General features: G+C 38.4%; 3 protein-coding genes and 1 long non-coding RNA gene across 6 annotated transcripts; 1 reads left to right on the top strand and 3 right to left on the bottom strand.

Moving 5' to 3' along the window:
• Nucleotides 1-379: 379 nt before the first annotated feature.
• LOC5514941 (carboxypeptidase A1) lies at nt 380-10,620 on the top strand. Of its 3 annotated transcripts, none has more exons than XM_032384556.2 (9): nt 380-1,159; nt 2,201-2,302; nt 2,384-2,553; nt 3,531-3,632; nt 4,717-4,827; nt 5,068-9,213; nt 9,378-9,520; nt 9,704-9,957; nt 10,436-10,620. In XM_032384556.2, the coding sequence occupies exons 1-6, from the start codon at nt 538-540 to the stop codon at nt 5,257-5,259; spliced, it is 1,299 nt and encodes a 432-aa protein (XP_032240447.2). In that variant the 5' UTR covers nt 380-537; the 3' UTR covers nt 5,260-9,213; nt 9,378-9,520; nt 9,704-9,957; nt 10,436-10,620. The 3 variants fall into 3 exon arrangements, with proteins under 3 accessions (XP_032240447.2, XP_048586378.1, XP_048586377.1); XM_048730421.1 differs by having other exon boundaries at nt 9,378-9,541; XM_048730420.1 differs by having other exon boundaries at nt 9,378-9,547.
• LOC116619619 lies at nt 5,922-8,388 on the bottom strand. The gene is made up of 4 exons (XM_032384568.2): nt 8,252-8,388; nt 7,889-8,094; nt 6,654-6,769; nt 5,922-6,279 (listed from the first exon to the last, which is right to left on the bottom strand). Exons 1-4 carry the CDS (start codon nt 8,347-8,349, stop codon nt 6,208-6,210), a joined length of 492 nt encoding a protein of 163 aa, XP_032240459.2. The 5' UTR covers nt 8,350-8,388; the 3' UTR covers nt 5,922-6,207.
• Nucleotides 10,621-10,963: 343 nt separating the features above from the next.
• On the bottom strand, nt 10,964-18,341 carry LOC5514940. The gene is made up of 4 exons (XM_032384558.2): nt 17,954-18,341; nt 14,369-14,791; nt 12,939-13,220; nt 10,964-11,592 (listed from the first exon to the last, which is right to left on the bottom strand). The coding sequence occupies exons 1-4, from the start codon at nt 18,165-18,167 to the stop codon at nt 11,342-11,344; spliced, it is 1,170 nt and encodes a 389-aa protein (XP_032240449.2). The 5' UTR covers nt 18,168-18,341; the 3' UTR covers nt 10,964-11,341.
• A 2,050-nt stretch (nt 18,342-20,391) lies between these two features.
• On the bottom strand, nt 20,392-26,094 carry LOC125568238. The gene is made up of 2 exons (XR_007312182.1): nt 22,300-26,094; nt 20,392-20,870 (listed from the first exon to the last, which is right to left on the bottom strand). It is a non-coding gene; the product is annotated as an uncharacterized LOC125568238 (long non-coding RNA).
• Nucleotides 26,095-26,328: the final 234 nt, after the last annotated feature.

The raw sequence follows: 26,328 nt of genomic DNA, 5'->3' as shown, positions 1-26,328 counted from the left end.
TTTCAGAGCACATGTTTCTCAAGTGTTTCCTTTGCTATAATTCCAGAGGTGTAGCCAGAATTTGGAAAGGGGTGTGCAGGAATAGATATTGTGCATGAAAAATCTGAATATTCTTGTATTCATAAAAAGAATATTATATATTACTTTAGGGGGGGGGGGGGTTGGTGGGGGAGGGAGAGGTGCATATACCCCCTATGCCTGGCTCCTAAGTTGTAGGGACTGACGATTTGATCCTTTCCAAGGTGGATTATCCTTTGCTTCAACGTATCTTCCCTTTTCCACTGTCTCAAATCAATAAAAGACTAGCCTCGATCATATCCCCACTCTTCCCACTGACACAAATCGATGGTCAGCGGTCACCGTCCAGGCCCGCGATGCACCATGTCAAGTCCAGCAGTATCATCGATTCAAGATGGCCGATTCAAGATGGACTAATTTATTTCAATGAAAAGTGTGATTTCGTTTGTTACTATTTATCGCTTGATCAGTTGTATAACGCACAAGATCAAATGCCGGTATCGTTTATCGCCATAGGACATGGATTGTCCTATCTTCAAAGCGTCAGCTAATCTTCTATCCTGGGTATTTTTGCTGGCATTTTTACCCAACTTTCATGTTACCAAAGGAACTGGAGTCGGCTTCGATGTGTTCAATCAAAAGTCTTCGAAGGAGAAATACGTTCCAGACTACCGATTCTATCACAACTTATCTCGATTGAATGAATGTATCCACGACCTTGTCTCGCAATTCCCTGATGTACTGGACACACAGATGCGATTTCGCTCTCGCTGGGGACTGTCTCAATATGTTCTACATTTTACAAACTACAGCACAAAGGGTGCAGAACACAAGCAAAAGGTCCGAGTTCTACTCTCCTTTGGAGAGCACGCTGCAGAGTTTTTACCCGTTGAAAGCATGATTTATTTATTGAGAACCTTAACACGGGGGCTAAGGGATCCTTTTGGGTCACCAACGCACAATTTTACGCGATTCGTATTGGATAATATTGACTTGTATTTGATATCGCTTTTTAATCCTGATGGGAGAGCTATCATAGAAAGAACATCTAACTACTGCTGGTCAGGTACTGCAAGTGAAGCTGATTTAAACCACCACTTATCTTCATTTTCCCCTGTTTTTCCAAGACAAGTGTTAGTTGGTAAGTAGGCAACGAAAAATGCTTTCTTCTGTGACTGCAAAGCACAGCTTAAAACCTGGCTGAGATCTGAAAAAACACCTCAGGAAGGGGTATACTAAATTGGATTGATACAAGTAATCGGGTGCAACTTGGGCTGTTGTTGACATATACTATACCAGGTCTGCACTGCAATATATGTAGCCTAGAATAAGCCTAATCACTTGTAAGCTTAGTGGGCAGTAAGATAATTTTAGGTCTTTGGCCTAACAGTACTAACCACTCCCTATAGACCACTTTTCACGCTGTTGCGCACGCATCCAAAATGCCACAGACTGGCGGGTAACAGTTGATCTAAAATAGTGTACGAAGAGGACTTTATAGATTGCTGCCAGAGTGCTTCTTTTGCAGAGTTTTGGAGTAAAATTCCCCTTCATCCACATTTTGGATCAGCTGTGGCCCTCCGGTCTACAGCATTTTTGAAGCGCACAATATCGTAAAAACAGTCTATTGTGGTGGGCTCAGGTAGTTATAATCCCCCAAGAAGTTACAGGTTATAATGTAATAACTTTATTCACTCTGTACTTTACACAGTTTGAGTTAATAATTAAAGGGAAAAATAAGAATAGTACATTGAGGTTTTCTCTTGGAAAGGCCCAAAGGCAATTGTGCTTAGGCTGTGTTTGGTTTGGTGGTTCCAAGCTCTGTGATACCTACCCCAGACTTATGGGATGATGCATTTGCTGCACATGACAATATAGAGGCAGCCTGAAAAAGGGCGAGACTATCTCTCTCCTAATGGCCTGTAGTTAAAGGCAAGAAAAGCCTGGTACTGATCCTTTTAAGTCATTTCACAGGCAAAGAAAGGGACCTTTTTGAATACCAGATTATAAAGTTTCTGCCATTCCACATTAATCACCTGGCTTTAAAGAACTTAAAGACCTGGTTGGTTTACATAATTTACACATATAACAACTATTTTGTATATAGTAGTTCACAGTATGATGTGCACATGGCCAAGATCATGCATGGCCTGTTCATAATCTTTCTTACTATCTTTTCCAGAGCCAGAGTGTAAAGTAGTAAAGGAATTACTAAATAGCATGAAGTTTGATGCTGTAGTATCATTCCACTCTGGGGATAAGCAAATGTACATCCCTGTTCTTGGTGAGTAAACATACCATATGGGAAAAAATTCACAAAATGCATAGCAGTAGTTACTTATATAAGAACTATTTTATTTTCTAGACAATATTGAGCCATCTTCAGAGTCCAACATACCTGACCAGTCTGACGTTCTGAGCTTTGCCTCTCAACTGAATGATCTGTCTAACCTCTACTTGAAGCACACCCATGTCAAATCTTCCCAGTACTCCTATGCTTATAGCTTGTTTTCATATGCTTCCTTCTCCAGACAGGTATGGTATTTTTATCCTAGAAAACTCAGACTTCAGATAACTCGAACCACTTACCTTTCCTTTGAAGGTGCCATTTTGGGCATAATGCCTGGTGCACACTAGTGACATAGCGACATGGGCATGCACACTCTGTTAAGCCAGACAACGACATAAGATAAAAAAAAACATGAGACAAGAGAAAAGAGACAAAAGAAATGACATGCCCATGTTGTTATGCCAGGTTTATGACGAAATTTTGAACCATTCACACTTGAACATACGAACATAAAAGTGGGCGCACCCATTTCATTATGTAACAAGTGTGCACCAGGCATTTAGGTCTTTTCAAACATTTTAGCAATTTTTTGTGTTCAATTTTTATTGTAACCCAAATTACCAGTTCCATAGCACCCCCTCCCCCCACACACACACCTCAAGACTGTAGCATAGAGTGCGTCATTGGGGGCATGCCCTTCCCCCCCCCCCCCAATATTTTTCAAAATTATAAGGAAATGACCAGTAGGGATGTGGCTGTGATACAACTTTCTTGATGTTTCTGTACCGTGGCCCCCAATATTCTGATGCCTGCTACGGCTCTGCACCTAGTTAAAGTTATAAGGGTAAAAATGAGTAGGGAGCATGGTGATGCCCCTACAGTTTTCTTGATGTCTTTGTATCATGCCTCAGGGGCATAGGCATGGGGATGGCCAAGGGGGCCCAGGCTCCCACTGGGCCAAAAATACAGTAAATGTATAAGACATCTAAAACACAGGAGACAATGCCTTAAAAAGGTCTTTTGGGCCCCCTCCTGTTAAAAATCCTGGCTACCCTGCTGTGACTGCCCCACTCTCAACCAGTAGAATTTGAGGGAAACTACAGCCCTGATGACATATATATGTTAACAAAAGGGAAAATGAGAAGACGGTTTTCAACAAGGCTTACTATTCAACCCCAGTGTGTTTTTATTGGTGTGCTGATCAACATTTATTGTATTACAGGTACCCTTTTCATTCCTTGTCTCCCTTTGGGGTAATGGTAGAGGTGTAAAACAAAAGCACAACTGCTTCTCTGTAGGGAATCCTCGTGGTGAACAACTTCAGGTTTGTATAGAAGTATGATACATTAATTGTCTGTGGACCGAACCACTGCAGAAGGCTGAGTCCATTTTCCGAACCAAAGTCGCCCAAAACCAGAAGGGGTCTAGCATTCAAGTACAGTACTTTTCTCATTCATGAAAACTGTATGGCAGTATAGTGGGCCTTAGGAGATAGTGGTCCCAGCCAAAACCATTTAATTGTAATTTCAGGGCAATCCTCGATAAAGTGAGCACCCTTTTAAGTTTGGACAATCCATTAAGGGGAGAATCTCTTATATGTACAAAAGGGGGTGTTACACCCCCAAGAAACACCCACAAGCAGCCTATGTATCAAAGCATGCCTAGGGCTCACAGTTGGTGACTAATAAACAATTAAACCTTGAGGCTGATTGGACTGTGATTCAATAGATTCATAACCATAGTCCAAGTTGTTTTAGAATTTACCAACGAAGATGGTCAAACACAGACAAAATGTTTACTTGAATTTGAATATTTCAGTATGCAATACTACTTCATTTTGTTGTTGTTTACAATCAAACTTTGTTTGAATTTCATTCAGCAAAATTATTGTAAACAATCACGATAAAAATGTTATTTCATCTCCCTCATCCTTCAGAGATTTCCCACTTGAAAATATTACATGAATTTATTGGCAATTTTGGTTGTTTTCTAACCATTGAAAATCCTCATTCCATATCTGGTTGCCTTTTCTAGGATAGCACTATCTAAGTCTGTTAAAAAGTCGTTGCTAACTTCGGCAAATCGCTATTCAGCTGCTATTTTCACAAGCATTTCGGTACTTACTGTCTATCACTAAAAGACCATTAGTAGCTCAGCCAATCAGAATGCAGGATTTGTGATGGTGAATTCTAAATACCGGTAGGTGTTTCAAATAGATTATTCAAAATGTGACATTTGAATAGCTGTGCGTCTTGAAAACTGTGTTGATATGGTTAATGTAAAAGGTTTTTTCAGCTAAAATTTCAAAGCCTGTTGCACACTAGTGCCTAGAAAAGATGGGAAACTTTAGAACTTCCTGATGCATTGGTGGATTTTGAATACCAGTATACTGCATTTTAATTACACAGAAAACATTAGAGAGTCTGCATCCATTCTATACAGTGCTGTTTAGACAGCTAGTCAGCTGGAAAGAAAACAAACTTAAAGTAGATGCTGATGTAAGAAAGGCCATTTTTCAGGTAGGTTATTTTGGCAATCTTATCCTAATTTTGGATAAAAACATACAGTGGAATAAATACTGTGAAGGCTCTATAAAGTCCACCTTCCCCTCTCCAATAAGCTCCCTTTTTCTGGTTTTCCTCAAGCACAAAAATTAAGAACTGTAATTTTCAAAACTTCCATTATACTTTTCTCGGACAAAATGTAGCAATTCTTTTGTGAGAATATATTAACCAATATTCTTTCTCTTTACTGCACAGGGGCATAGCAGAGCAGGATTTTACAGCAGCAAAGTATTTCTATTCCTGATATTCTTAGCCTTTGCAGCATATTTTGTAGCAAAGTTTAAAATGCCATTTGGATGGCGGTTAATATATCGCAGACAAAGACGCATAGTGAGTTTGAGATCCTTGTCTTCTGCATTTTCATTCCTCTTAGTAGCCATTTTGTAAAATACTTATCAAGCTAAGGTTATTTTCAAATGTATTTATATATGTATTTAGTATAAATCCACTCACATCATATCACGTGCCAAAAGTGGTTCTTTATTACTGAGAATTATAAAAACTGTATTTTTTTAAAGGTAGTATGTGAGCGGATTTATACTAAAACAATTAGACTACTCATTCTCGTTTGCTTTGAGTCAAATACTCACCTTGACGCTATGCGACTCGTTGACTATCTATTCACTCGTAGAAACCTCGAACTCGTAGTCTAATTGTTAAATGGTGGCTCCTATAAGTAGCTACTCAGACACCCCTTATATAAGAAACCACTTCCCAAATATTGATCACTCAAACACTGTGTTTTATACCTCTCTTGATGAGCAATCTCTTTTAAGCAGCTGCCACTATTGTTTTCAATTGTTACTATTAAAAATTTCATTATTGCATCTAAGAACCCTTTGATATAAATAAAATGAATTAGAGGTAAACAGATATAGAAACTTGACATGAAACAAGCACACATAAGCAATCAAAGTAGCTTAGACGTTTTGTGGCAGTTTTATGCAAGATATTATATTTATTTAGTTTTTGTGCTGGCACTAAGCATTGTCCCCAAAAATATTATTACTATACACCAAAGGATGTTTTATAGGAAAAGAAAGTATGGGTACTACAGAAGGGTATTTTTATTTAAATAAATAAATTGAAGCATAAATAAATGCATAATTAATGGTATAATTTCTAAGATGATTTACAAAATCATTCCTTGTGATATTGTGATTTGCTAAATGTTCCAAAATAGTTTGAAATTAGGTTTTAATGCAATGTACATATTGCTATAGGGATTATATGAATAAAAAAAGAGAAGTTGTCATTTAGAGTAATGAATCCTTAATCAGTTTACGTACATCTCCCTTTTCTGTAGATCTAGAACTAGTTACAAATGGTGAGCATCTATGAGCATCTATTTTTCTTTCGTTTCTTGGTGAAGCTTGTTTTCCTTCTTTTCTTGTAGTGTTTCTTCACCTAGTAACACAAGGAAGTATTGCGATAAGGTTAGCATGAAAACCACCCAAGTTGAAGATATCCAATATTATCTGAACAGGCCCTTACCGGGGGGGGGGGGGGGTACAAATGGCTGAAAGTCCACTTTCGGTTAGCACCAGATGTATTACTTACTGACAACACTATAAATCATAAGCTAGATCACTGTGGTATGTCATTAATCTACAAGTCAGAAGTCAGACTTTTTCGTAGCCAAATCTGACAATAAACGTTCCTTTTATATACTGCAAATTATAAAAAAAATCCCTTTTTATTTTTTCGGGGGTGGTACCAGATTTTTTTCAGAAAAGAAACAAGTGACATAATATTAGAGTTTTATTTCATTTAAGAATAACCTTTGTGTGACTTTCTTGTTGGGACATCACTTGTCCGTGGGTAGACATGGCAGATCCAGTACACAATACTGTAGCTTTGTTCTCTAATTCAACATGATGTATTTGCTGTTGTAACTCTAAAGATAGAGAGATAATAGTAGTGTATGTCAAGAAAGTTGCTGTAGGGGTCAAGAATAGAATGTATTAGACCTGAGAGCTACTGCCAAGAACAATGGCAGCCAAGGTATCAGATTTGGTTATATCAGATGTCATTGAATAGAGAACCCAATAACACTCATCCAGCAAGGTATTATATTCCCCCTAGTCAGAGAATCTGGGAAGTCACCAAGGCACTGCCCCCCACCCCCAAACTTGTAGAAACTTGAATGAAAACTAGAATTTCATTAGCAAATTCACCACAAATTTAGGAGGGACCCAAAAATATACTGCAACACTATTAAACAGAAAAAATGGTATGGTCTTTATGACATTTCCATCCCCCCCCCCCCCCTACACACAAAACAAAATAAAAATAAATAGATAACAACATCAAAGCTGTAGCAGACATCATAATATTGGGGTGCCCCAATACAGAAACATTAGAGACATTTAGCACCATGTTTTTGTCTCGGAAACGGCAAATCTCTGGGTGTCACGTGGCAAGGCCTTGTGGTCAAGTTCGCAGTCTGCGGTTCGTGTTTTGACCTCGGGAGCACTGCATAGAGGTATTAAATGAATTACCTCAGCAGTTTCCCCCTCAATTTTTCTATGAGCTCACGTTTGAGACTATGAATTTATGAATTAGTGTTCTTAATCATTTGACCCTTGAGATAGAATATTTTCATTGACAATTTGCACAATTACTAATACTTTTAGCTTGGTTAAAGGCGAACACATGTATTGCACTTTTTCCTGCCAAATGCCACATTTCCAGTAAAATGTGCTAAACTAAGTTTTTGCCAGTACGTTTAAAAGCAAACCAGTAACGGCTAACTGTGATTTGTCGTTTGCGTTTGATTTTGAAAACGCGATGCTAAATGTCTCTATTAGGAAATTACTGGGGGAGCACAGCCAAGCTGCATGCTCGAGGATCCAGCGTACTTTGCTGGCACACCAAAAGGGGACCTTTGGGAGTGTCTGCAAAGTAGCTGGATCCTCGAGCATGAGCCGAGCCGCTACTAGGTATATCCTTTTTTTAATATTGGGGATGGGGGACGAGCCCCATAATCACATCTAATGCTTCTTTGTCCAAATACCGAGATTTTGTGGTCGTCGATGACCACTGACGCCATTGTTTTCTTGTTCAAGAAGATTGAAAAGATGATTTCCATAATCCAGACCCTCTTCAAATAAAGTTGGCAAGATTTTTTCCAAGCTAATATCAGGACTATGGAAGTCTACTTTAGTAGACAGATCACCTAATCCCGTCAAATCTGTCGACTGTACATCGATTTCGTCAAAACTGAAGCAAAAAAACAAAGGCTGTTAGATTAAAAAAAAAATCGAAAGCAATGTTTTAACTATAAAAGACTACTACCTTATCAAACACAAAGTATACGTTTATAACTTATACTTACTTAAGTACTTATGAGTCCAACAACGTAGATTAATGCACTCACCTGAAATCGCAATCCAAGTTGTTTTCCTCACAGAGATAGGATGTCCACATTTCCATTATAAGTGATTCGTTATTTGTACATTCCTCGAAGACCTCCATTTGTAGGCTCGAAAATAGTTGGATAAATGGATAAAAGGTGACGAAAGTATTATGACTAAAGTATTACGATTACAAGTAAGTAACCCCTTTGTTATCTTCTGGATGAAAAAAAAAACATCACACGCGCATCAGCGTAACATTTTCCCGCCATTTCGACATCAACACAGGGAGACCATGAATATTCAATGTCGTCACAAAATTTCTATGACTAGCTTTTTTACGAGCTAAATTTAGATGTTGCGGGATGGGTAAAGAATAAATTGATACAAAAGCATTTTAAATAGTACTGTTGTTTTGTTAATACTTGGCCAGAACAGCAAATATTTAGCCAATTTTCCAATTATAATTTGGTCGTTTCGAAGATGAGGTATTATATAACTTATATATATTTTTTCAACCTATATTTTTTGTTTTATTTCTTCACTTCAAAGAAATCCCTTCAAATGCTTTGATAGACGTGTCAAATTTGTATTTGATTGGGCGAGAGTAGCCAGAATTGACCAATCGCCTGCAGGCGCAGTTAAAAATCTTTACCGAAAAAAAACTATTTTTCAATAATTTGCTTAGTTTTCTGTTCTTGTTTTCCCAAACTTTCCCTGCTTCTGATACGGGGGATTTTTTCAGATGAAGTTTTAGTAAGATTGTCATGGAAGACCTAAATATCAAAGTGGAAGAGACGGAATATTCACCGAAATGTACAAGCACTTGTATCAACGATTTTCTTGAAAACAAAATCAAGATTGATCCATTTTCACCTGAATACGAGCATCTTTGCAACATTGAGGTCGAGGAAACCAACACTGCTACTTCTCACCTTATCGAAGACCTGCAAAGTCAATGCCAGATTCATGATTCTCATGACCTGTAAGTAATTTTGTGTTGGAAACTAAGTACTCTGCGAAAATTGTTGTGGTGCGCTTGCAATGTACAGATGTAGAAGATAAAAGCGATAAATGTATGTTTCGTAACCGTTTTTTTTGTCTAAGCGTGTTTCTAAAGTGTACTTATCTAAACGTCAACCTTGTTAGTGTTTTGCCAGAACCTACCGTAAACCCAAGCAGCTGGCTGCCGGAACAAGCGACAAACGTTTCTTGTGGTGTCGAAAGTTCAAGTCAGAGTGGTGGGTTTCCTTCCCAAAATCAAGTCACAGCCGAAGTGTACAATAGTGGAGGTCAGCAATACGCTTTGCTTGGTACAGGTTTGGTAAAACACGTTTGTTCTTATATTATTTTAATTTAGGTAGGTGGAGGATTTCTTCAAATAAACAAAAAACAAAATGAAAAGAAAAATGTTAAGTTAGAAGGGAAATTATTATTATTATTATTATTTGTTTTTATCGTTTCATTTCCAACAGATAAGCTAGCCCCCGTGAACTTTGTGGGTCCCGCCAATGCATATTACATGCCCCCACTCCTGCAATGGCAACAGCAGCAAAGTACCGACTCATCCTCTCCATCAACCGACAGTCAGTCTTTCAGAAGCAACAGTAGCTGCAGCCAGCAAGACCTAGATGTTGTTTATCCAGCTTTCATCAGCACGCCGAGATTTTACACCAAGGGAGAGCCCGAGATTGGTGAAAAGGAAAATTTGGATATGCAGAGAGAGCAGGTAAGTAATATAATACTTTCTTTGCAAAGGGGGTGCAATAACCTCAAAATATGATTACCCATCTCTAATCATGTATGCACCTGAAAAATAAAATTTTGATGACAAGAGGGACTGTGTAGAGACGGAAACTGACATTACTACTCTCCACAACATTTCATCATTGAGAGCTCGTTTTGCTATGGTTCTAGCAAATAATTTACTCTTTACACATTTTGGTCTAGAAATTGTTTTTAAATCACGCTATTTACTGCGTACCATGAACAACTGCATCACATGCAAATCCGCTTCTTTTTATCAATTTGGTAGCCCTCGTGAAATTGCGGTGATCCACAAGGACACTTCCCCCCTCCCCTCCCACCACCACCTTCACCACTAAGGACCCCAGGATTTCAGGAACCTTTTTGAAGACTCCCCCCCCCCTTTGAGTGATTAAAAAAATATTTGGAACCCTTTTGATTGAAGATCTATCCATCAACAGGCTAGAAAAGCTTTGATGACACAAAGGAGAAAGGAGAGAAACAAACAATGCAGCAAAAACTTTAGAAGGAACAACAAAATCAAGGAACAAAATCTTAGAATGGGGAAAGCAGAAAAGCAAATTGAGCTGGACAAGCTAAAAAATCAAATAAAAAAGATGGAGGGGCATCTTAGGCAGATTAAAAATTCAGCATGTCCAAAGGCAACAGCTATTGCTACATTGTGTCTGGACAAGGAGAATGCTATGCCAGTACATATAGTATCATCAGCAGGACAATAAGCTTGTAAAAATATCTACCCGTCCGGATAATGGGTTATGTTGCAGAAGAAAACAGGTGAGCCAATGAGCTGAACTTTGTAAATCAATTATTACCACAACGTTTTTTATCATGAGTTGAAGCGTTGCACAATTTTGAGATTGAATCAATAAAACACAAGATTCTTGAACATGTATTACTTCGTCCTTTTCCACTCAGTTAATTGAGAAAGTCCCACAACCTCTAGGGTATGGCATAGAGTCATGGCCATGTCAAGTTCAATGTCAGAAATTTATTATATTTTCTTACTACAAAGACAGTGCATTAAAATATACTTTAAATTAAAATAGAGTTTAAAGTCAGTAAAAAAAAATAAAGCATTTTTAAAGGAGTTAAATTGCATGTTGCTTCTCCAACCCCAAAAGGGGGTCGGCCAACTCTGCGAGTGAATGTGAGTCTTCTGTACATTTTCAAATGTGTAAGCCAGGACATTCAAAGTCGAGGATAAGATACCTAACAAAATCAACTAAGCACTCAATTTCTAATGTTAGTAAATGTCTGACCAAGTGCTCTTTGACTTCATCAATGCCCACAGTAATAGGGTAAAATACAGAAGCTTTAACTGCGAACTTGTGATGTCCTTTATTGATTTACTGCGGACTACGGAACCAAATGATCCAGCCAAGTAAACTTCTAATTGATCTTCGAATACGCCTGGAAAATACCAAAATAATTATACTAACAGCAACAAGCAGCAATAGTTTGATGTATGACGCCCATGGAGGAACCTTAAATGGCAGGTTTCCATATACACTTGCATATCCTTTGCTGTGAAGCAACCATCTAACGTACAGTGCCAAGGTTCCAATGGCTGCACTAGTCATGCGTGGAATGCATTCCTCTGAAAAATAAGGTGAAGACTTAAATCGTTTTATTGGCTCAAATCATTACATCAGATGTCATAGAAATTGTCCTTATCACATGATTTATAATAAATGTGGCAACATTCACAGCACAAAACCTTGGCATTATTTTATTTCTACTGGTTTTGGCTTTTTGAATTCTTTATTTTGGCAAAATGCCATTAACATTTTAAAATATGCCTAATCCTTATATCATAAGGATTTACCAATTGTAAGCTCACTCTAATGACAGCAAAGTTGTTCATGGGGGGTGAGTGGATTCTGAAAAGGAAATGTAACAGGCTGGAATTCTATTTACACCTGTTCTTTTCAAAATGGCTAACAAATAAGTCAGAAGGGGGGTGAATAGAGGTATGTAAATCTGCCAATCTGCTACATTTTCGGGGCAAATCCGTGGATCTGCAGATATTTTTAGATCTGCATGGTATGATAGATAAACAAAAAAATATAAATTTAAATATAAATTTAAAATCCGAAATTGGACCATCAAAGCATCCGAAATCCGGGCCCAAATTGTCGACAGATCCGTGATCCGCTGTATTTCCGAGATCCGCCAATCTGCTGAAATAATCATCAAAATCCGTTATGCGTGAGCATTTCGGGTACAAATTTGCGAACCTATTCACCCCCCCTAAAAATAACCATACTGCACAAGTGTTGAAACGGAACTGAATCAATTTGTACACCCCCTGTCTTACATCGCGATGCATGAGAGGAAGCGTGCATGCAAGAAAGAATGCAAAAAAAAAAAAACTAATAGAAAGGTTCATGAAAACATGGCAACATAAAATTACATAAAATATCTAATAATGTATATTCCTTAGAACCAAAACATAGACCATGATGCTTCACCATGTTCCTAAACCTGCTTACATCCTGTAAGAACTAGCCTCAAACACAGCTAAGGGAGCCGAAACATATAGCAATATACCATTTGTCAAAATAATCAAACAAAAGATAACTTACTGTAGTTCAATATATACATTTCTATATATTCTTTCAATATCTACATAGGAGGCATGGGGTATTCTTTTACCAAAAAAGTTCCCTATTTTTAAAAGGAATGCTCTACATTCACCATAAATGAAAGTTTGTTGTTGTTGTTTTTTTGTTTTTTTTTGGGGGGGGGATGGGTGAGTCCCTAAGCCAGGATAAGGGCATCAATGTTAGTGATAATAAGTCACAGTGATTTTCACAAAAAAATTAGCATGCTTAAATCCCCTGCAATAAAGATGTCACCATGATATTGTCACAAATGCATAGGCTGTGTCAACAGACCTTAAGTAAAAAAAACTTGAAAAATGAAAACTTAAGTGACAATTACCAGTATCTTGCCCTTCTGAACTCCTCATAAATCCAAAACATCCAGATGACAATTGGCTCTCGAGAATTGCTGCTATTCTCATGTGAGCCACATGCAAAAAGTCCTCAAAGCCAAGTAAACTGCAAGCAAAGAAAGAGTCTAAAAACATCATGGTCTCTTCATCTGGAAGGAACCCCGACTGGTGAAATGATGACACTCTAGGGTACAATGAAAAACATATTCCATCTGCTAACTCCTGCACAGTTATGCTTTTCCATTTGCCATTCACATTCTTGGAGCAGCCTACAACAAAATAAAAATATCAACAAAATCAAACAAAAACAAAAAGATTTTTTAAACTCTCTAACACCTAGCTTATGCCATTAGGGTTCTATTTGACCACTGACATGCTCAACCCAGGCAAACTTGCTATTGGGTAAGCTAGAGGTTGAAACAAAAAAAAATACTCCCCAAACTTACCCAGCTCAAAAAGATGTTCTGATGTTTTTTGAGCTTAGATAAGTTAGCAAACAATATTCAAATCAAGCCCTGGCTTGAATAGGCTCAATTTCCAGGTGTGGCTAGGCCTCAACACCCCACTAACTGCTGGATCAATCACCACACACGCTTGTCCGTGATGTCACTTACGATATTCTGCAACTTATTTGCATCTATTCGTGCTGTAAAACACCCATAAATACTTGTAGATGAGGAAGTACACTTTGTGCAACATCTCCGTTTCAAAGCCCAAGTGATAAGCTCGTTAAAATGTGCAAAACTAGAGAAAAGTGCCAACGAATGTTAGCAATCACTCGCTGGCGCATCAAAATGTCAAATACAATATCTAATTTGCCTTTATAAACTTCGATAATAAAGATTATCACTAGCTGTGAAACATTTTAACTATTCAACCAAGGCCGAGTAGTTTACATCTCGCACACACAATCCTCACACACTTTGGAACTTTTTTATTGTTCTGCCGTTGCTTTATCTGTCAAGGTCTGTAAACATCTTAATAAAAGCTCCTATTCTCAATTCAATTCTCCGAAGCCTGTAAGAAAAACATGCCCGTTCACTGTAAAAGACAATTCAAAGCCATTGATGGGGAATACAAAAAACTCTCTATCGGAAAAATTTTAACACTGCTAATACATCAGATTTTGGATTCAAGACTTCAAGCTTTTTACTAAAGCCCTCCAAATGGTTAGCGGTCTTCTGCTTGAGAGCTATCCAGGCCCTTTTCTGATTGGCTGAAATTTCAATTATAGGACAAACGACCAGCCCTGTTACCAAGAAACTTGACATTGTTATTTGTTTTTCAGAGGGGTGTTGCATTATATTTTTATATGGAGATTAACGAGATTTTAATACATTAACATGATATAACCAACTCCATTAATAATTGGACACAATTTTTACTTTTTGTTCCCCTTTTTTACCCATTTCTTTACCTGACACCATCACTTTTAGTAGTAACATAGCTTGGTGAGTAACCATCGATCCAGGAAAAGCTCCTGGCTGTAGTGCTGCCCAACAATATGGTGGTAGGTTACATGTTTGGTTTTTAGAAGAGAGATCTCCAATACAGGACTGAACAAGTGTTAATGATGGAACCGAGCTTGATTGAATTGGTCGAATTTCCTTTCTATCTTCCTTATCAACATTGATTCCCCTAAAAGACTGAAACAGCTCCACAGAATTTTCCAAGAAGTTGCTAAATCCTGCTGTGAGATTCCTTGGTTTGTCTATGTTGACTATTCTTGGAACAAGGACGTTAAGCTTTGCACATAACATCTTCATTTGCTCAAGAAGATATATTGGAACATATATTTCAGGGCTTTTTATGCAGTCATCAATGACCCACTGCAAGGAATCTGTTAAAAGGAAACACAGAAAACTTGAAATATGTTTGATAGAAGGTAAATATTCACAAATAATTCTACTAAGTTTATGAAGCATAGAAGTACAGTTGAACTCATATGAGGCAAGTTCAGGCCTACATTTATATTTGTCTTCCTAATTCATTCGTTAACAGAAAGAGGGCGTAATCTTAGTTCATTTCTTGACCACAACAAACTTGTTATTGGCTATATTTGATTGATTTCTGTCCATTTACAAATTACACCATTTGCTAGACTTATAAACAGAAATTACTTATATGAAGGGACTTTAGTCCACTAACAAATAGATCTAGTTACTGTCTAATTTCTGCATCAGTCCTTTTTATAGCTCTTATATGTCTTGTACATGTACCATGTTTGTTTTGTCTGTTTGCTCTTTTACTCAGCACGTCAATGTTGTGGTTTAAAATGCTTCTTGGATTGAAATTGTTAAAACTGGTTTGAATTTTTCAAACTGGTTTGAAAAATTTCATACCAGTTTTAACAATTCATAGCACCTTAGGGTTAGGTTTAGGGAGAAGGTTGGGTACGGCTTTATATTCATAGTACCTTGGGGTTAGGTTTAGGGAGAAGGTTGGGTACGGCTTTATATTCATAGTACCTTGGGGTTAGGTTTAGGGAGAAGGTTGGGTACGGCTTTATATTCATAGTACCTTGGGGTTAGGTTTAGGGAGAAGGTTGGGTATGGCTTTATATTCATAGTACCTTGGGGTTAGGTTTAGGGAGAAGGTTGGGTACGGCTTTATATTCATAGAACCTTGGGGTTAGGTTTAGGGAGAAGGTTGGGTACGGCTTTATATTCATAGTACCTTGGGGTTAGGTTTTGGGACAAAGTTGGGTATATATGGTTAGGTTACATTCTAACTACAGTATATTGTTAGGTAGTTGGTTAAAAAAGTGATGAGTGTTTTAACCAGAAGGCAGTTTATTGACAGTTATGATTGACATTGTTTACATGCATATGTGAACGATACCTCGTGATCATAATCAAATGCAACATTTGTTGCAGTACAAGGATTTAGTCTGGTTGGGGCAATAAGCCCTTTAATGATACCAAACTGTGTTACCACTTTTACATAATTACTTGTAGAATCAATCTCTGTAATTTTGCCAATGAGCATATTAGGATGTAATTTACTGACTTTGTCAGACTTATGTATTTAATAGCAACAATGTCATATACATTAAATTTGAATTTCTTTGCTTTCTGTGTTTGTTTTTTCATTTTTTCATTATATGTTTTCTGTGATTCACAGATTTTTTGACGCTTACATTTCCTTCCCTCATTGTCAATATGTTCTTCAAGTGGTACTGTTGGGTTGTCTTCTAGTTGTTCTTCCTGTTCAAGTGGTACTGTTGGGTTGTCTTCTAGTTGTTCTTCTTGTTCAAGTGGTACTGTTGGGTTGTCCTGTAGTTGTTCTTCTTGTTCAAGTGGTACTGTTGGGTTGTCTTCTAGTTGTTCTTCCTGTTCAAGTGATACTGTTGGGTTGTCTTCTAGTTGTTCTTCTTGTTCAAGTGGTACTGTTGGGTTGTCCTCTAGTTGTTCTTCTTGAACCTCTTGTCCATCTTGTTCAATTCTGTTGATCTCACGGTGGGCTTTAAACCCAAAGACAGCTTCGTACGGTGAACATTTAATAGCTCTATGATACGTTATGTTCATAGTATATGAGGCTTCCATTGTTGCTTTGCACCATTCACCAACACTTTTTTGCTTTGAGATTAGTATTGCTCGCATGTCCTCCTTCCATGTGCGGTTGCTTCTTTCTACAAGGCCTTGAGTAGTTGGTGTCCTTGGAGATCCATGGCAAATTTCTATGTTGTTTTCTTCACAGAAGGAATTCAGCATGGCATTCGAAAACTCAGTACCGTTGTCACAAACTATTTTCTTTGGAAAACCAAATGAGTAGCAGTAGTTTTGAAGACCTTGTAAGACTTCAACTGCATTCTTTCCCTTCAATGGCCAACAAGTTACGTACTTTGAATGGTGATCGATAATGTTTAGCACCCATTGATGGCGTTTACTGCATTTGCACGGTGTGTTACGGAAATCCATTAGATCTAACTCGATAAAAGAGAGAAATGTTGGCGCTTGAAATGGTTTAGTAACCTCTTTAACACGCCTTGTTATGGGTTTTTGTTCGGCGTGATATTTGCACAACTGTACGAAAACATTGATCACTTTCTGTGTGACTTCTGCAAAGTTATCTTGGATCCATTTTTCAGTTTTTTGTCGTCCTCTGTGAGCCACTCTTTGGTGTGCAAATGACAGATGTTGATGTAGTTGGCTACGACATAGAACTGGCTTTCCTCCACTTGAAACTACTTCGTTTTTGGCATTTAGAGTCCATTTCTTTCTTTTTATAGCTTCGATTTCGGTCTTTGTCATTTGATTGCTTATTCTACGTTCGTTGCCTTTTGCTTTTTCTTTAAGATAGTCTTGAGCTTTAGAATAGAACTCGTCAGTGATGAAAACATTGATGCCAGATTTCTGAGTCTTTGCTTGCTCTTTTATAGTATCTATTTGCTTCAAGAATTCCTGGCTGTCTACACAGTCGGCCATATTGCTAAGTGCCGTATCATCTACGATGCGCATGCGTGAATTTTAATGTCATTTGCGCATAAATTATAATACATTGCCGACATAAAAATGATGTGCAAACAATTTCACCAACGAAATCCTCGATAGCGCAGTTGGTAATGCATTGGAGTTTCAATCTAAAGGTCAGTGGTTCAAATCCTTGTGAAGGTAAGGTTTATTTAGAAAAAAAAATAAAAGAAATATAAAGTTGTAGGGGGGTATGGATAGTGATTACGGAGGGGGTAGGGATAGGGATAAGGAGGGGGGTAAGGATAGGGTGGTGTGGGGTAAGCAAATAGAAAGGATGGAAGAAAGTGGGATTGGGAAGAAAAGGGGATAATCTTTTATCCGTTCTTTAGTTACCCCCCCCCCCCCCCAAAAAAAAAAAAAAATCAAAGCCCCTGTTTTATTAATGACTCCCCAAAAATGAAATCCCTTTTAGAATGCTAGGTATCCAAAAATGAGCTAGTTTAAAAAATTCAAACCAGTTTGAAAAAAATTCAAACCGTGCCACATTTGAAACCACAACATCAATCTATTCATTTCACGGTACCTACCAGATGCTATCCTTAGTCCTAATAGCTCCTCAGAACGAACGCGACCCTTAGATTCAAGTCCTTGATAATACGCAATGCCTTTTGTCAAAGCACCGATGGATCTCCCCACTAAAACCTCCGGGTTTGTCTCCATTTGCTGTGACAAACCTACAGACATCCCATAGAACAACAATAAACACAGTCTCGTAAAGCCGCTACACAAACGCTGCTCCATTATTTCACGTGATGAGCTTGGGTAGTATACTATAACGTATGCATGTTAACTTAATTATCCAGTATAAGAGCTGTTCAGGAACTATGCTGAAATTTTTGTTATGAATTCTCCTCTCTTTTGACTTGAAAAAGATCCGCCATTACAAAATTACCCGAATGCATGCTGGGTAAAGAAATCGTCTTAGTTCTCTCTCGGCGAGCTGACCTAACACAGGAGCCCCGCATCTTTTTTTTAACCAACCTGCCATAGTCATTAGCAATAATCATACGAGTAGCATGCTTGTATCTTCAAAATTTGTTCATCGGACTAAAGGCAAATAGATGTCGACAGGCCAAAGTCAAAATCATAAAGGATGACAAAAAGGAGTTGACATCTTTTAAGCCAGATTTTTTTTATTAGACTTCGATGTCTTATCAACAAATCAGATAGTCTCCTTAGCATCCACTTTTAGTGTTAGTTTCATAAACACCCGTCAATCACGACTCCTGTCATGAACACACATTAAGAACGACTCCTGTCATGAACACCCATTAAGAACGCCTCCTGTCATGTACACCCATCAAGCACGCCTCCTGTCATGTACACCCATCAAGCACGCCTTCTGTCACGGACACCCATCAAGCACGCCTTCTGTCACGGACACCCATCAAGCACGCCTCCTGTCATGTACAACCATCTAGCACGCCTCCTGTCATGAACACACATTAAGAACGACTCCTGTCATGAACACACATTAAGAACGACTCCTGTCATGAACACCCATTAAGAACGCCCCCTATCATGTACACCCATCAAGCACGCCTTCTGTCACGGACACCCATCAAGCACGCCTCCTGTCATGAACACACATTAAGAACGACTCCTGTCATGAACACCCATTAAGAACGCCCCCTATCATGTACACCCATCAAGCACGCCCCCTATCATGTACACCCATCAAGCACGCCTTCTGTCACGGACACCCATCAAGCACGCCTCCTGTCATGAACATCCATCAAGCACGCCTTCTGTCATGAACATATCTTTCCCTGCCAACTCTCCCTCTACTAACTATGGTGCGTCAGATTTTATGACAAAGTGCTTCAGCTTTTTTATCACAAAGTGCTTCGTTACAGCGTGTGAGACTCTACAGTTCAAATAGCATGATTTGTGATTTTTGGACGCTAAATTTAGGAAAATATAAACTATAGAGTCTGAAATGCTCCTAAGAAATTCGAGGAGAGTAGCTTGCGAGAGGTTTAATCACAGTATTTTCTAAAACCAGAAAAAAAAAACATCTTAGATTGCGTGTATTTTAATGTAGCTTGCTTTTGTTGTTCTGGACACTAAAAATGTCATATGCACGTGCATGACTGGACAAAGAAGTACAAAGGCTAAAGGCAGCAATGTAAACCTAGGTTGTAATGTGTGCTACACATGATGACGAGATCTCTACATTACCATAGCAACACACCTATTCCCACGAGAGCAAGCGTGAAAAGACCCTGATATTTTTCAGTGTATATCTCAGCGAGCTGTGCGTGGCGTAACCGACTAAGACAGGGCTGGGATCCTGGTTATTGCCTCCCCATTAATGCGCGGGTACCTCATGTTCCTTTGTGTTGTACAGTTCGCTAGATAGCGGTGCTGGGGGCGAAATCTCCAGCTTAGCCGTAAAGCTTTATGCTGCCATACGGTGTTTCAGCGCATGTCTGGAAGTATGGTCTATTTTTTCTCATTTTACCTAACCTGGACGAGGTTCGATTCTCGGCCATGTCTTCGAATTGGTTTTTTTTTTTTTTTTTTACTGTTTACCAGGTACAATTCCATATCCCTTGCTCACCCTCTCCTCTTTGCTCGCCCCCGTTCTCGGTTTTCGGTCATTTGTATTTATTCAATACAGATATAACGTTTACTACGACATTCAAGCTTTAAGACATAGAAACTCCCGAGAAAGTATCGAACACAGGCTCACCGTTTTCACCTGTGTCACACAAAAAGGACAAAACTGCTTACTCACCCTTTCTCCTGGGAGCAAGAATGCAAAAAAAAAAAAAAAAAAAAAACACACACACACACAACCCCGTTCCTATTCTAGGCATGGTATAGAATTCCCCCAGGAAATGGAGGCAATTTTTATCGAAACCACCCAAACAAATGATGATGCAGAGTGACTTCCGGATTCAGCCTCGCCTCCACGCTAAAACACCTTGCCGAACAAATCAACGGAGACCTGGAGACAACGTTCCGAAAATAAACATACTTTATTTTTGCTGACAAACTTTTATACGCATTTATAATCAAATAAGTCAGGAAGTTTGTCCTGTTGTTGATCACGAAATTTGAACTACAGAAAAATTGGTGTGAGTTAAATTTTGAAATATTTCGCTTCCGTTTTGTTGAAGAACAATTTTATGGCCTATTGATGACTATCGTGTCACGATATCTTGACGCAGAAAAACACTTTTTTTAAGACATTCACAATGTTTTCACTTGGTGATTAACAACATTAGTTTTACAAGAATCGAGTCTATCGCAGCAGTTTGAGACATTTACAACCAAGATATATAAAATCGTATGAATCGTTCAAGTCCTACTACCCTGTTTCAGTACTCGGTGCTATCATTCACTAGAATCGTTCCTGGTTTTTATTCATCTTCTCCCCTCTTGCAAACTTGTCAAGCAAAAGTCGTAGGAACGTCGACAGAAATCATCACCGTCAATCTAAAAATAGAATGTAAAATGAATCAAATCAGAGTGAGATCACACGGAAAGACCCGGAAACTCTCATCGTGCAGTTTCTCGGTGGAGTAGGGATATGACAAATGACATATAGAAGAAAATACATTGCTGGCTTGATGTGGAAGAAAATGCCGAGAAAGTGCCGAGAAAGTGCCGAGAAAGAGCCGAGAAAGAGCCGAGAAAGAGCCGATGAGGAACATGCCATCCTCGAAAGCAATCAAATCTACCCCGATACCTCTGCACGAGCCAAAAACGCGACAAGCGACAAACCAGATATGTTTTATGTTTCAATTGGGTTGAGAAGACTTGCTACCCTAGTAAGCATTTCACAATATCATCAAATTACACGCAGTGGAAAGGTTATTGGAATTATCCTCTTATTAAGATATAATGTTAATTGCCCTCTGTTAATTGCCCAATCTTTCCAGACTAGACAAACAATGGCATATTCCTAAATTCGAGGGAAGGAACGATACTAAAGAGTGAAACATAAAACTGTCATATCGATAAACCGCCCAAAAGATGCGGGTCGGAGAGACAAGATGCATAAAAAGTTTTACCCTCCCGTAATGCTTAGAGGAATGAGGTAATTAAAGGAAGAGTAGTGGAATTGTAGCGTCGATTTTGATTTGCTTTTGATTAAGAAAAACGCAGCTTGTCGTGCGGCGATGCTTTCAGTTCTTGTAATAGAAAATTTGTATGTTCTTTAATGGCTGGGAGGGCCGTATTGAGGAACCAAAAAAACTGTTGCCAATACGGCCCGACCCAAAGGCCGGTAAATAACTGATTCATTATTTTCCGACTCCCAAAGACCCAAATTTTGCCTATATTGTTTGACTCTCGCAAGTCACCGCGTGCGCCCGCGATAGAGGGCTAAGAGACTAAAGTGCGGTCCGCTAATCAAAATGCAGAATTCGTTACCTTGCCCGCTAGGAAAAGTTCAAATATAAGAGATATCTAGCATCAATAAAAACTACGTTCTTAGTCTTGTCTCATTCCATGGGGCTTTTGACAACCCGAAATTTCCACGCTGGATAACTCCCATTTCCCTTATGGTCTCGGGTTAACGGGGTTCACAGTATTTGGGCAGGTACACGGTAGCGTAATTGGTTTTAAGATTGTGGTGTAAGATTATGAGGTCTTTTTGTCAGTCGTTAAACGATAAAAAATAAGATAATCAAGCAACTCAAACAAAAAAAAGTAATACAGTAAAACATTTGTGTGCAAAAAAAAGGCTCAGAGCTTATGTTATACATACTGTATAAGCATAGCGGGAAAGATATGTCCTTTGGCATGGAGCGGTTTTCATTGCGATTTGTTGTTTCTTTGCCACAAAAAGTTAGTGGGATTCGCAAAGCGAAATTCAAAATGAGAAAAGTTTTCAGAGAAATGAATTAGCCCTGTAGCTTACCGCTTGTGTTGTTTGTCTGCTCGATGCAGCTCGCCTTTGATCTACTGTATAACCTGCGTAGTGCACGACATCCAGAGATTTCTTCCCTTTCGGACGGGGCACGTTTATCTTGATACCAGCCGATATAGCGTTTGTCTCGAGTACAAACGCAACACAAAGAACAAAAGAAGTCACTACCAGACTTTTGCATGCCATTGTGAAATTACAATTTCTTTGGGTAGCAAGTTACAAATGTGTGCGAGCAGTGGAGAAGAAACGTATGTTTTATAGGTGAAGATCGGCGGATATGTATACAGCGTTGAGAGTGTTCATATCCTTTCAGGCGAGTGCATCACCATCTATTCTCGTTAAATGTTTATTGGTTTCCTGGGGATATGAACGCGCTAATTAATAAGACACTCATTTAACAACACATCATAGAACCAAAAGCTGCCGAACTCAGCATGCTACCAACCATTTAGCTGTTCGAGAATATCATGGACATTGCATCGCATTCAAATTCTGTTTCTAACTATTGATTGCATTTCTACCTTTTTGTGGCGCCTATTTTATAATCGCTTGTGGTTTTTCAATTTAAAAAAGCAAATTCACAATTTAATCATTAAAAGCAATTAATAGACCGCCTTAATTCAGTATTTAATTAAAGGAATTCATTTTAAAATAACATTCATTTATTTATGGCCTTTTTTCTGATGTGTTTTTCGTATACTTAGGTTCGCATTTAGGTATTTACAAATAACGATTCGAAAAGGACTGCAGTTTCAAAGTATTATTGACATGATAATTAAAGAAGAACACTTCTAAGCATAAGAGGTTCTTAAAAACAACATGTATAAATATGTCCCCACAGACTAGAGTATCTATTAAGATCCACTAATACTTAACTCTTAATGAGGTAAGGGAGAATAAAGAAATACAAATGCGGACTAGAAGTACGTGAGCTCGCTTGACAACTCGTTTTATTAAGCGTCAATCGACAATGGTAGCTGCGTACCCTCCTGCGATGATCTTTCTGTGTCGCCCGTTTAGGAACAAAGTAAACGAGCGACACAAAAAGCTCGGTGCAGGAGAGGGTACTCACTGCTGAGCTTTGTTCTATTTCAACGTGCCGGATACAACCTACAACCCCGCCTTCAATTTTTATAACTTTTCTTATCTACCTGTGCTCGCGGCAAGAATAAGGCTATTTTTGGTCATTGCTCTTATTTGTAATTACATGTAGAAGCTCCTCGTATGGGGACGACTCGTGTCATCGGTTAGAGCATGCCAATTTTAATTTGATCTTTCGGAATCATCTACTTGACCCCGGTGAGGAAATTTTTGTTATTGGTGACGTCAAGAAATCCGCTGTTATCCGTTACGTTTTGGATGTTATGATCTTTTTACGTCTAGAAGACTTATTTTTTTCTTCTTCTTTTTTCACTTCTAGAAGACGCCAGATCAGGATGCGACACTATCCCTATCCAAACAATATTCAGCCAATGGTCAAACAGCAATTCTACTACCAAAAAAATGGGTCTCAATTCTACTACCAAAAAACGGGTCTCCGTTCTACTACCACAAAATGGGTCTCAAAATCTATCGCCACAAAATGGGTCTCAATTCTATCGCCAAAAAAATGGGTCTCAATTCTACAACCACAAAACGGTCTCAGTTCTACAACAAAATGGGTCTCAATTCTACTGCCACAAAATGGGTCTCAATTTTACTACCTAAAAATGGGTCTCAATTCTACTACCAAAATGGGTCTCAATTCTATCGCCAGAAAAATGGGTCTCAATTCTACAACCACAAAATGGGTTTCAGTTTTACTACCCAAAAATGGGTCTCAATTTTAATACCCAAAAATGGGTCTCAATTTTACTACCCAAAAATTGGTCTCAATTTTATTACCACAAAATGGATCCAATTCTTCTACTAAAAAATGGTCTCAATTTAGTACCCAAAAATGGGTCTCAATTTTACTACCCAAAAAATTGGTCTCAATTTTACTACCCAAAAATAAGACGCTACTTATTTGAGGGGCTATAATAACTTATATCATTCTATAATGAAGCAAAAAGTTTTAGAACTGGCATTTGTCATCGTTCACTGCAGTGAAAACGTCGTATTTCGAGTTTAATTTAAAGTTTATACTTTTTAAAGGTACACATTTTACAATCCCCATACAAAGGAAACATATCGAAGGTGCCCGTTTACTTTTAAAAACCAGAGAATTTAAAAAAATACATATTATCACATTTTGTATTTTTTTCGGCCTTCTGACAGTTACTGACAGTCGGCCATCGACTAACCTCGAGCGCATGTTCTTTAAGATTTTCTGATGAAATTGATTTCCACAAGGACCCCTGATATCACTTGTCAAGTTGGGATCTATTGGATATTTATAGGATTTTTGGCAGAGGACTCTCTAGAGCTTAAAGATTGCTTTCTCAAGTGTTTAGTGGACCGTCTTTTCTGTGGAAGTCTTCAATAACTTGATTAGCAAATGCGCTGGTAAGTTTCATAATAGAGTCTGTTCAAATTATTCTTAGAAGCAATGGTAAATTTAGCGTTTGTTAGGTCTACAAAATGCAATAGAAATTGTCAATAAGTGTTTTTGTTAAAGCCTCGAATACCAAGAAATTAAAAGAACATGTTGTGAAATTACATGGGAGTGAGCGCATTATCCCGGAAATTTGTAGAATTCAATATATTCGAATTACTCCTCGTGTGGTTTACATTATATCCCAAATTTGCCCGATTCCCCTAAAATGTGTGCGATGCCGCTGTCCCTATTTTCCCGTCGCAGAGCTCTCTTATATCGCTGGATGTGTAGGAGCAGCAGAACCTGTACGGGTACGTGTGCGAATAGGCGTTTATTGCGGGCGTCATAGAATACCGCAGGAAGAAATTACATGACAGTTAACTTTGGTTGTTTACTCCTGGGCTTCCCTTTTTTTAAACGCAGCTTGCCTGTGGGAAGTATAATAATGAGGTTCCGGCGGGGGAGGTGTTTTCTAATACGCCATAGCTCAGTCTATCTGTTGTGTGCGTTCACAAAAATGTACCTAATAGAACTTTTCTAAACGATTTACCAAATAATATAAAAAGTAGAAATCAATTAGTACACTAGTGCATTTTTTTGTCCGTTTTTTGCTAACGAAGCCATCTTGTTTTGTTCTGGCCGCGCGAAAGCTGGAACGAGCCACCCCCTTCGTCACGTTTTGTCACTCGCGACAAGCTAGCGCAGCCAAAAACAAGATGGCGACCACGACTTAGCGCATAGCGAATGCGAAAAAAACACCGGGTAAACGCCTGCAAGCAGGCTAGCCGGCTGGTTGCTTTTGGTTTTTCATAAGGAAAGTCCATTTTAATATGAGTGATTTCTCTTTGATTGATTCCGTTACATACCACGGTTTTGAAAATTGCATTTCGGCATCAAAACCCCCGTTATATCTTGATTGTTCATAGATTTATGATTCATTCACCCTCTTCGCAATGTGTCTTTCTACACAAGAAATTTCACGATTAAATTTTGTTTGTGATTCTTCTGCGCGAACCTCTCTGGTAAATTCTGAAAATACGTGACTGCTCTATCTAATGCATTAATTTGTTCTTGCAGAGTAAACTTATAGTCTTTTAAAGTACATTTATAACGATCCTTATATACTATACATAAATTACTTGAACGGTTCTGTAAAGGGAAGCATTTGAAGCAAAAAAGGTTGTTCTAAGGGTTTTGCCGAATATTCAACTGTTCACACAAAAGTGTGTTTATGAACAAACATTCTAAGACAGCTGACAAAATAATGTGTTTACCTCAATGAGACTTCGCTGTTCCGCCAAAGGGATGTTTTTCATTAGTCCATTCAATTTGACCAAAAAGGGGTATTTTTTGGTTGAGGCCGTTATAAAGCACGGAAATTGCATCACAGGATCATTACCCACGTGGTATTTGTTTAATTTCACCGTGTAATTTCAGGTGTTTTTCTACACTTGGGTATTTTGTTTGCTCAAGTAGACTCTTTCTTCGAGTAGACTCTGCTT

The sequence above is a fragment of the Nematostella vectensis genome, chromosome 7, assembly GCF_932526225.1.
Source record: "Nematostella vectensis chromosome 7, jaNemVect1.1, whole genome shotgun sequence".
Taxonomy (NCBI): Eukaryota; Metazoa; Cnidaria; class Anthozoa; order Actiniaria; family Edwardsiidae; genus Nematostella; species Nematostella vectensis.
Note: the sequence above shows the minus strand (reverse complement) of the source record. Positions and strands in the feature narration are given on the sequence as shown.

What these genes read in the sequence shown, in the direction of transcription:
- LOC5514941 (XM_032384556.2), top strand. Translation starts at nt 538, where the DNA reads ATGGATTGTCCTATCTTCAAAGCGTCAGCTAATCTTCTATCCTGGGTA. An exon ending in ATGCTTCCTTCTCCAGACAG is followed by an intron (nt 2,554 to 3,530) that starts GTATGGTATTTT and finishes ATTGTATTACAG; the next exon opens with GTACCCTTTTCATTCCTTGT. An exon ending in CTCGTGGTGAACAACTTCAG is followed by an intron (nt 3,633 to 4,716) that starts GTTTGTATAGAA and finishes TTAATTACACAG; the next exon opens with AAAACATTAGAGAGTCTGCA.
- LOC116619619 (XM_032384568.2), bottom strand. Translation starts at nt 8,349, where the DNA reads ATGGAGGTCTTCGAGGAATGTACAAATAACGAATCACTTATAATGGAA. An exon ending in AACTTGGATTGCGATTTCAG is followed by an intron (nt 8,095 to 8,251) that starts GTGAGTGCATTA and finishes TTTTTGCTTCAG; the next exon opens with TTTTGACGAAATCGATGTAC. An exon ending in AACAAGAAAGTCACACAAAG is followed by an intron (nt 6,280 to 6,653) that starts GTTATTCTTAAA and finishes TTGTGTTACTAG; the next exon opens with GTGAAGAAACACTACAAGAA.
- LOC5514940 (XM_032384558.2), bottom strand. Translation starts at nt 18,167, where the DNA reads ATGGAGCAGCGTTTGTGTAGCGGCTTTACGAGACTGTGTTTATTGTTG. An exon ending in AGGACTAAGGATAGCATCTG is followed by an intron (nt 14,792 to 17,953) that starts GTAGGTACCGTG and finishes TCCTTTTAACAG; the next exon opens with ATTCCTTGCAGTGGGTCATT. An exon ending in TTCAGAAGGGCAAGATACTG is followed by an intron (nt 11,593 to 12,938) that starts GTAATTGTCACT and finishes CTTATTTTTCAG; the next exon opens with AGGAATGCATTCCACGCATG.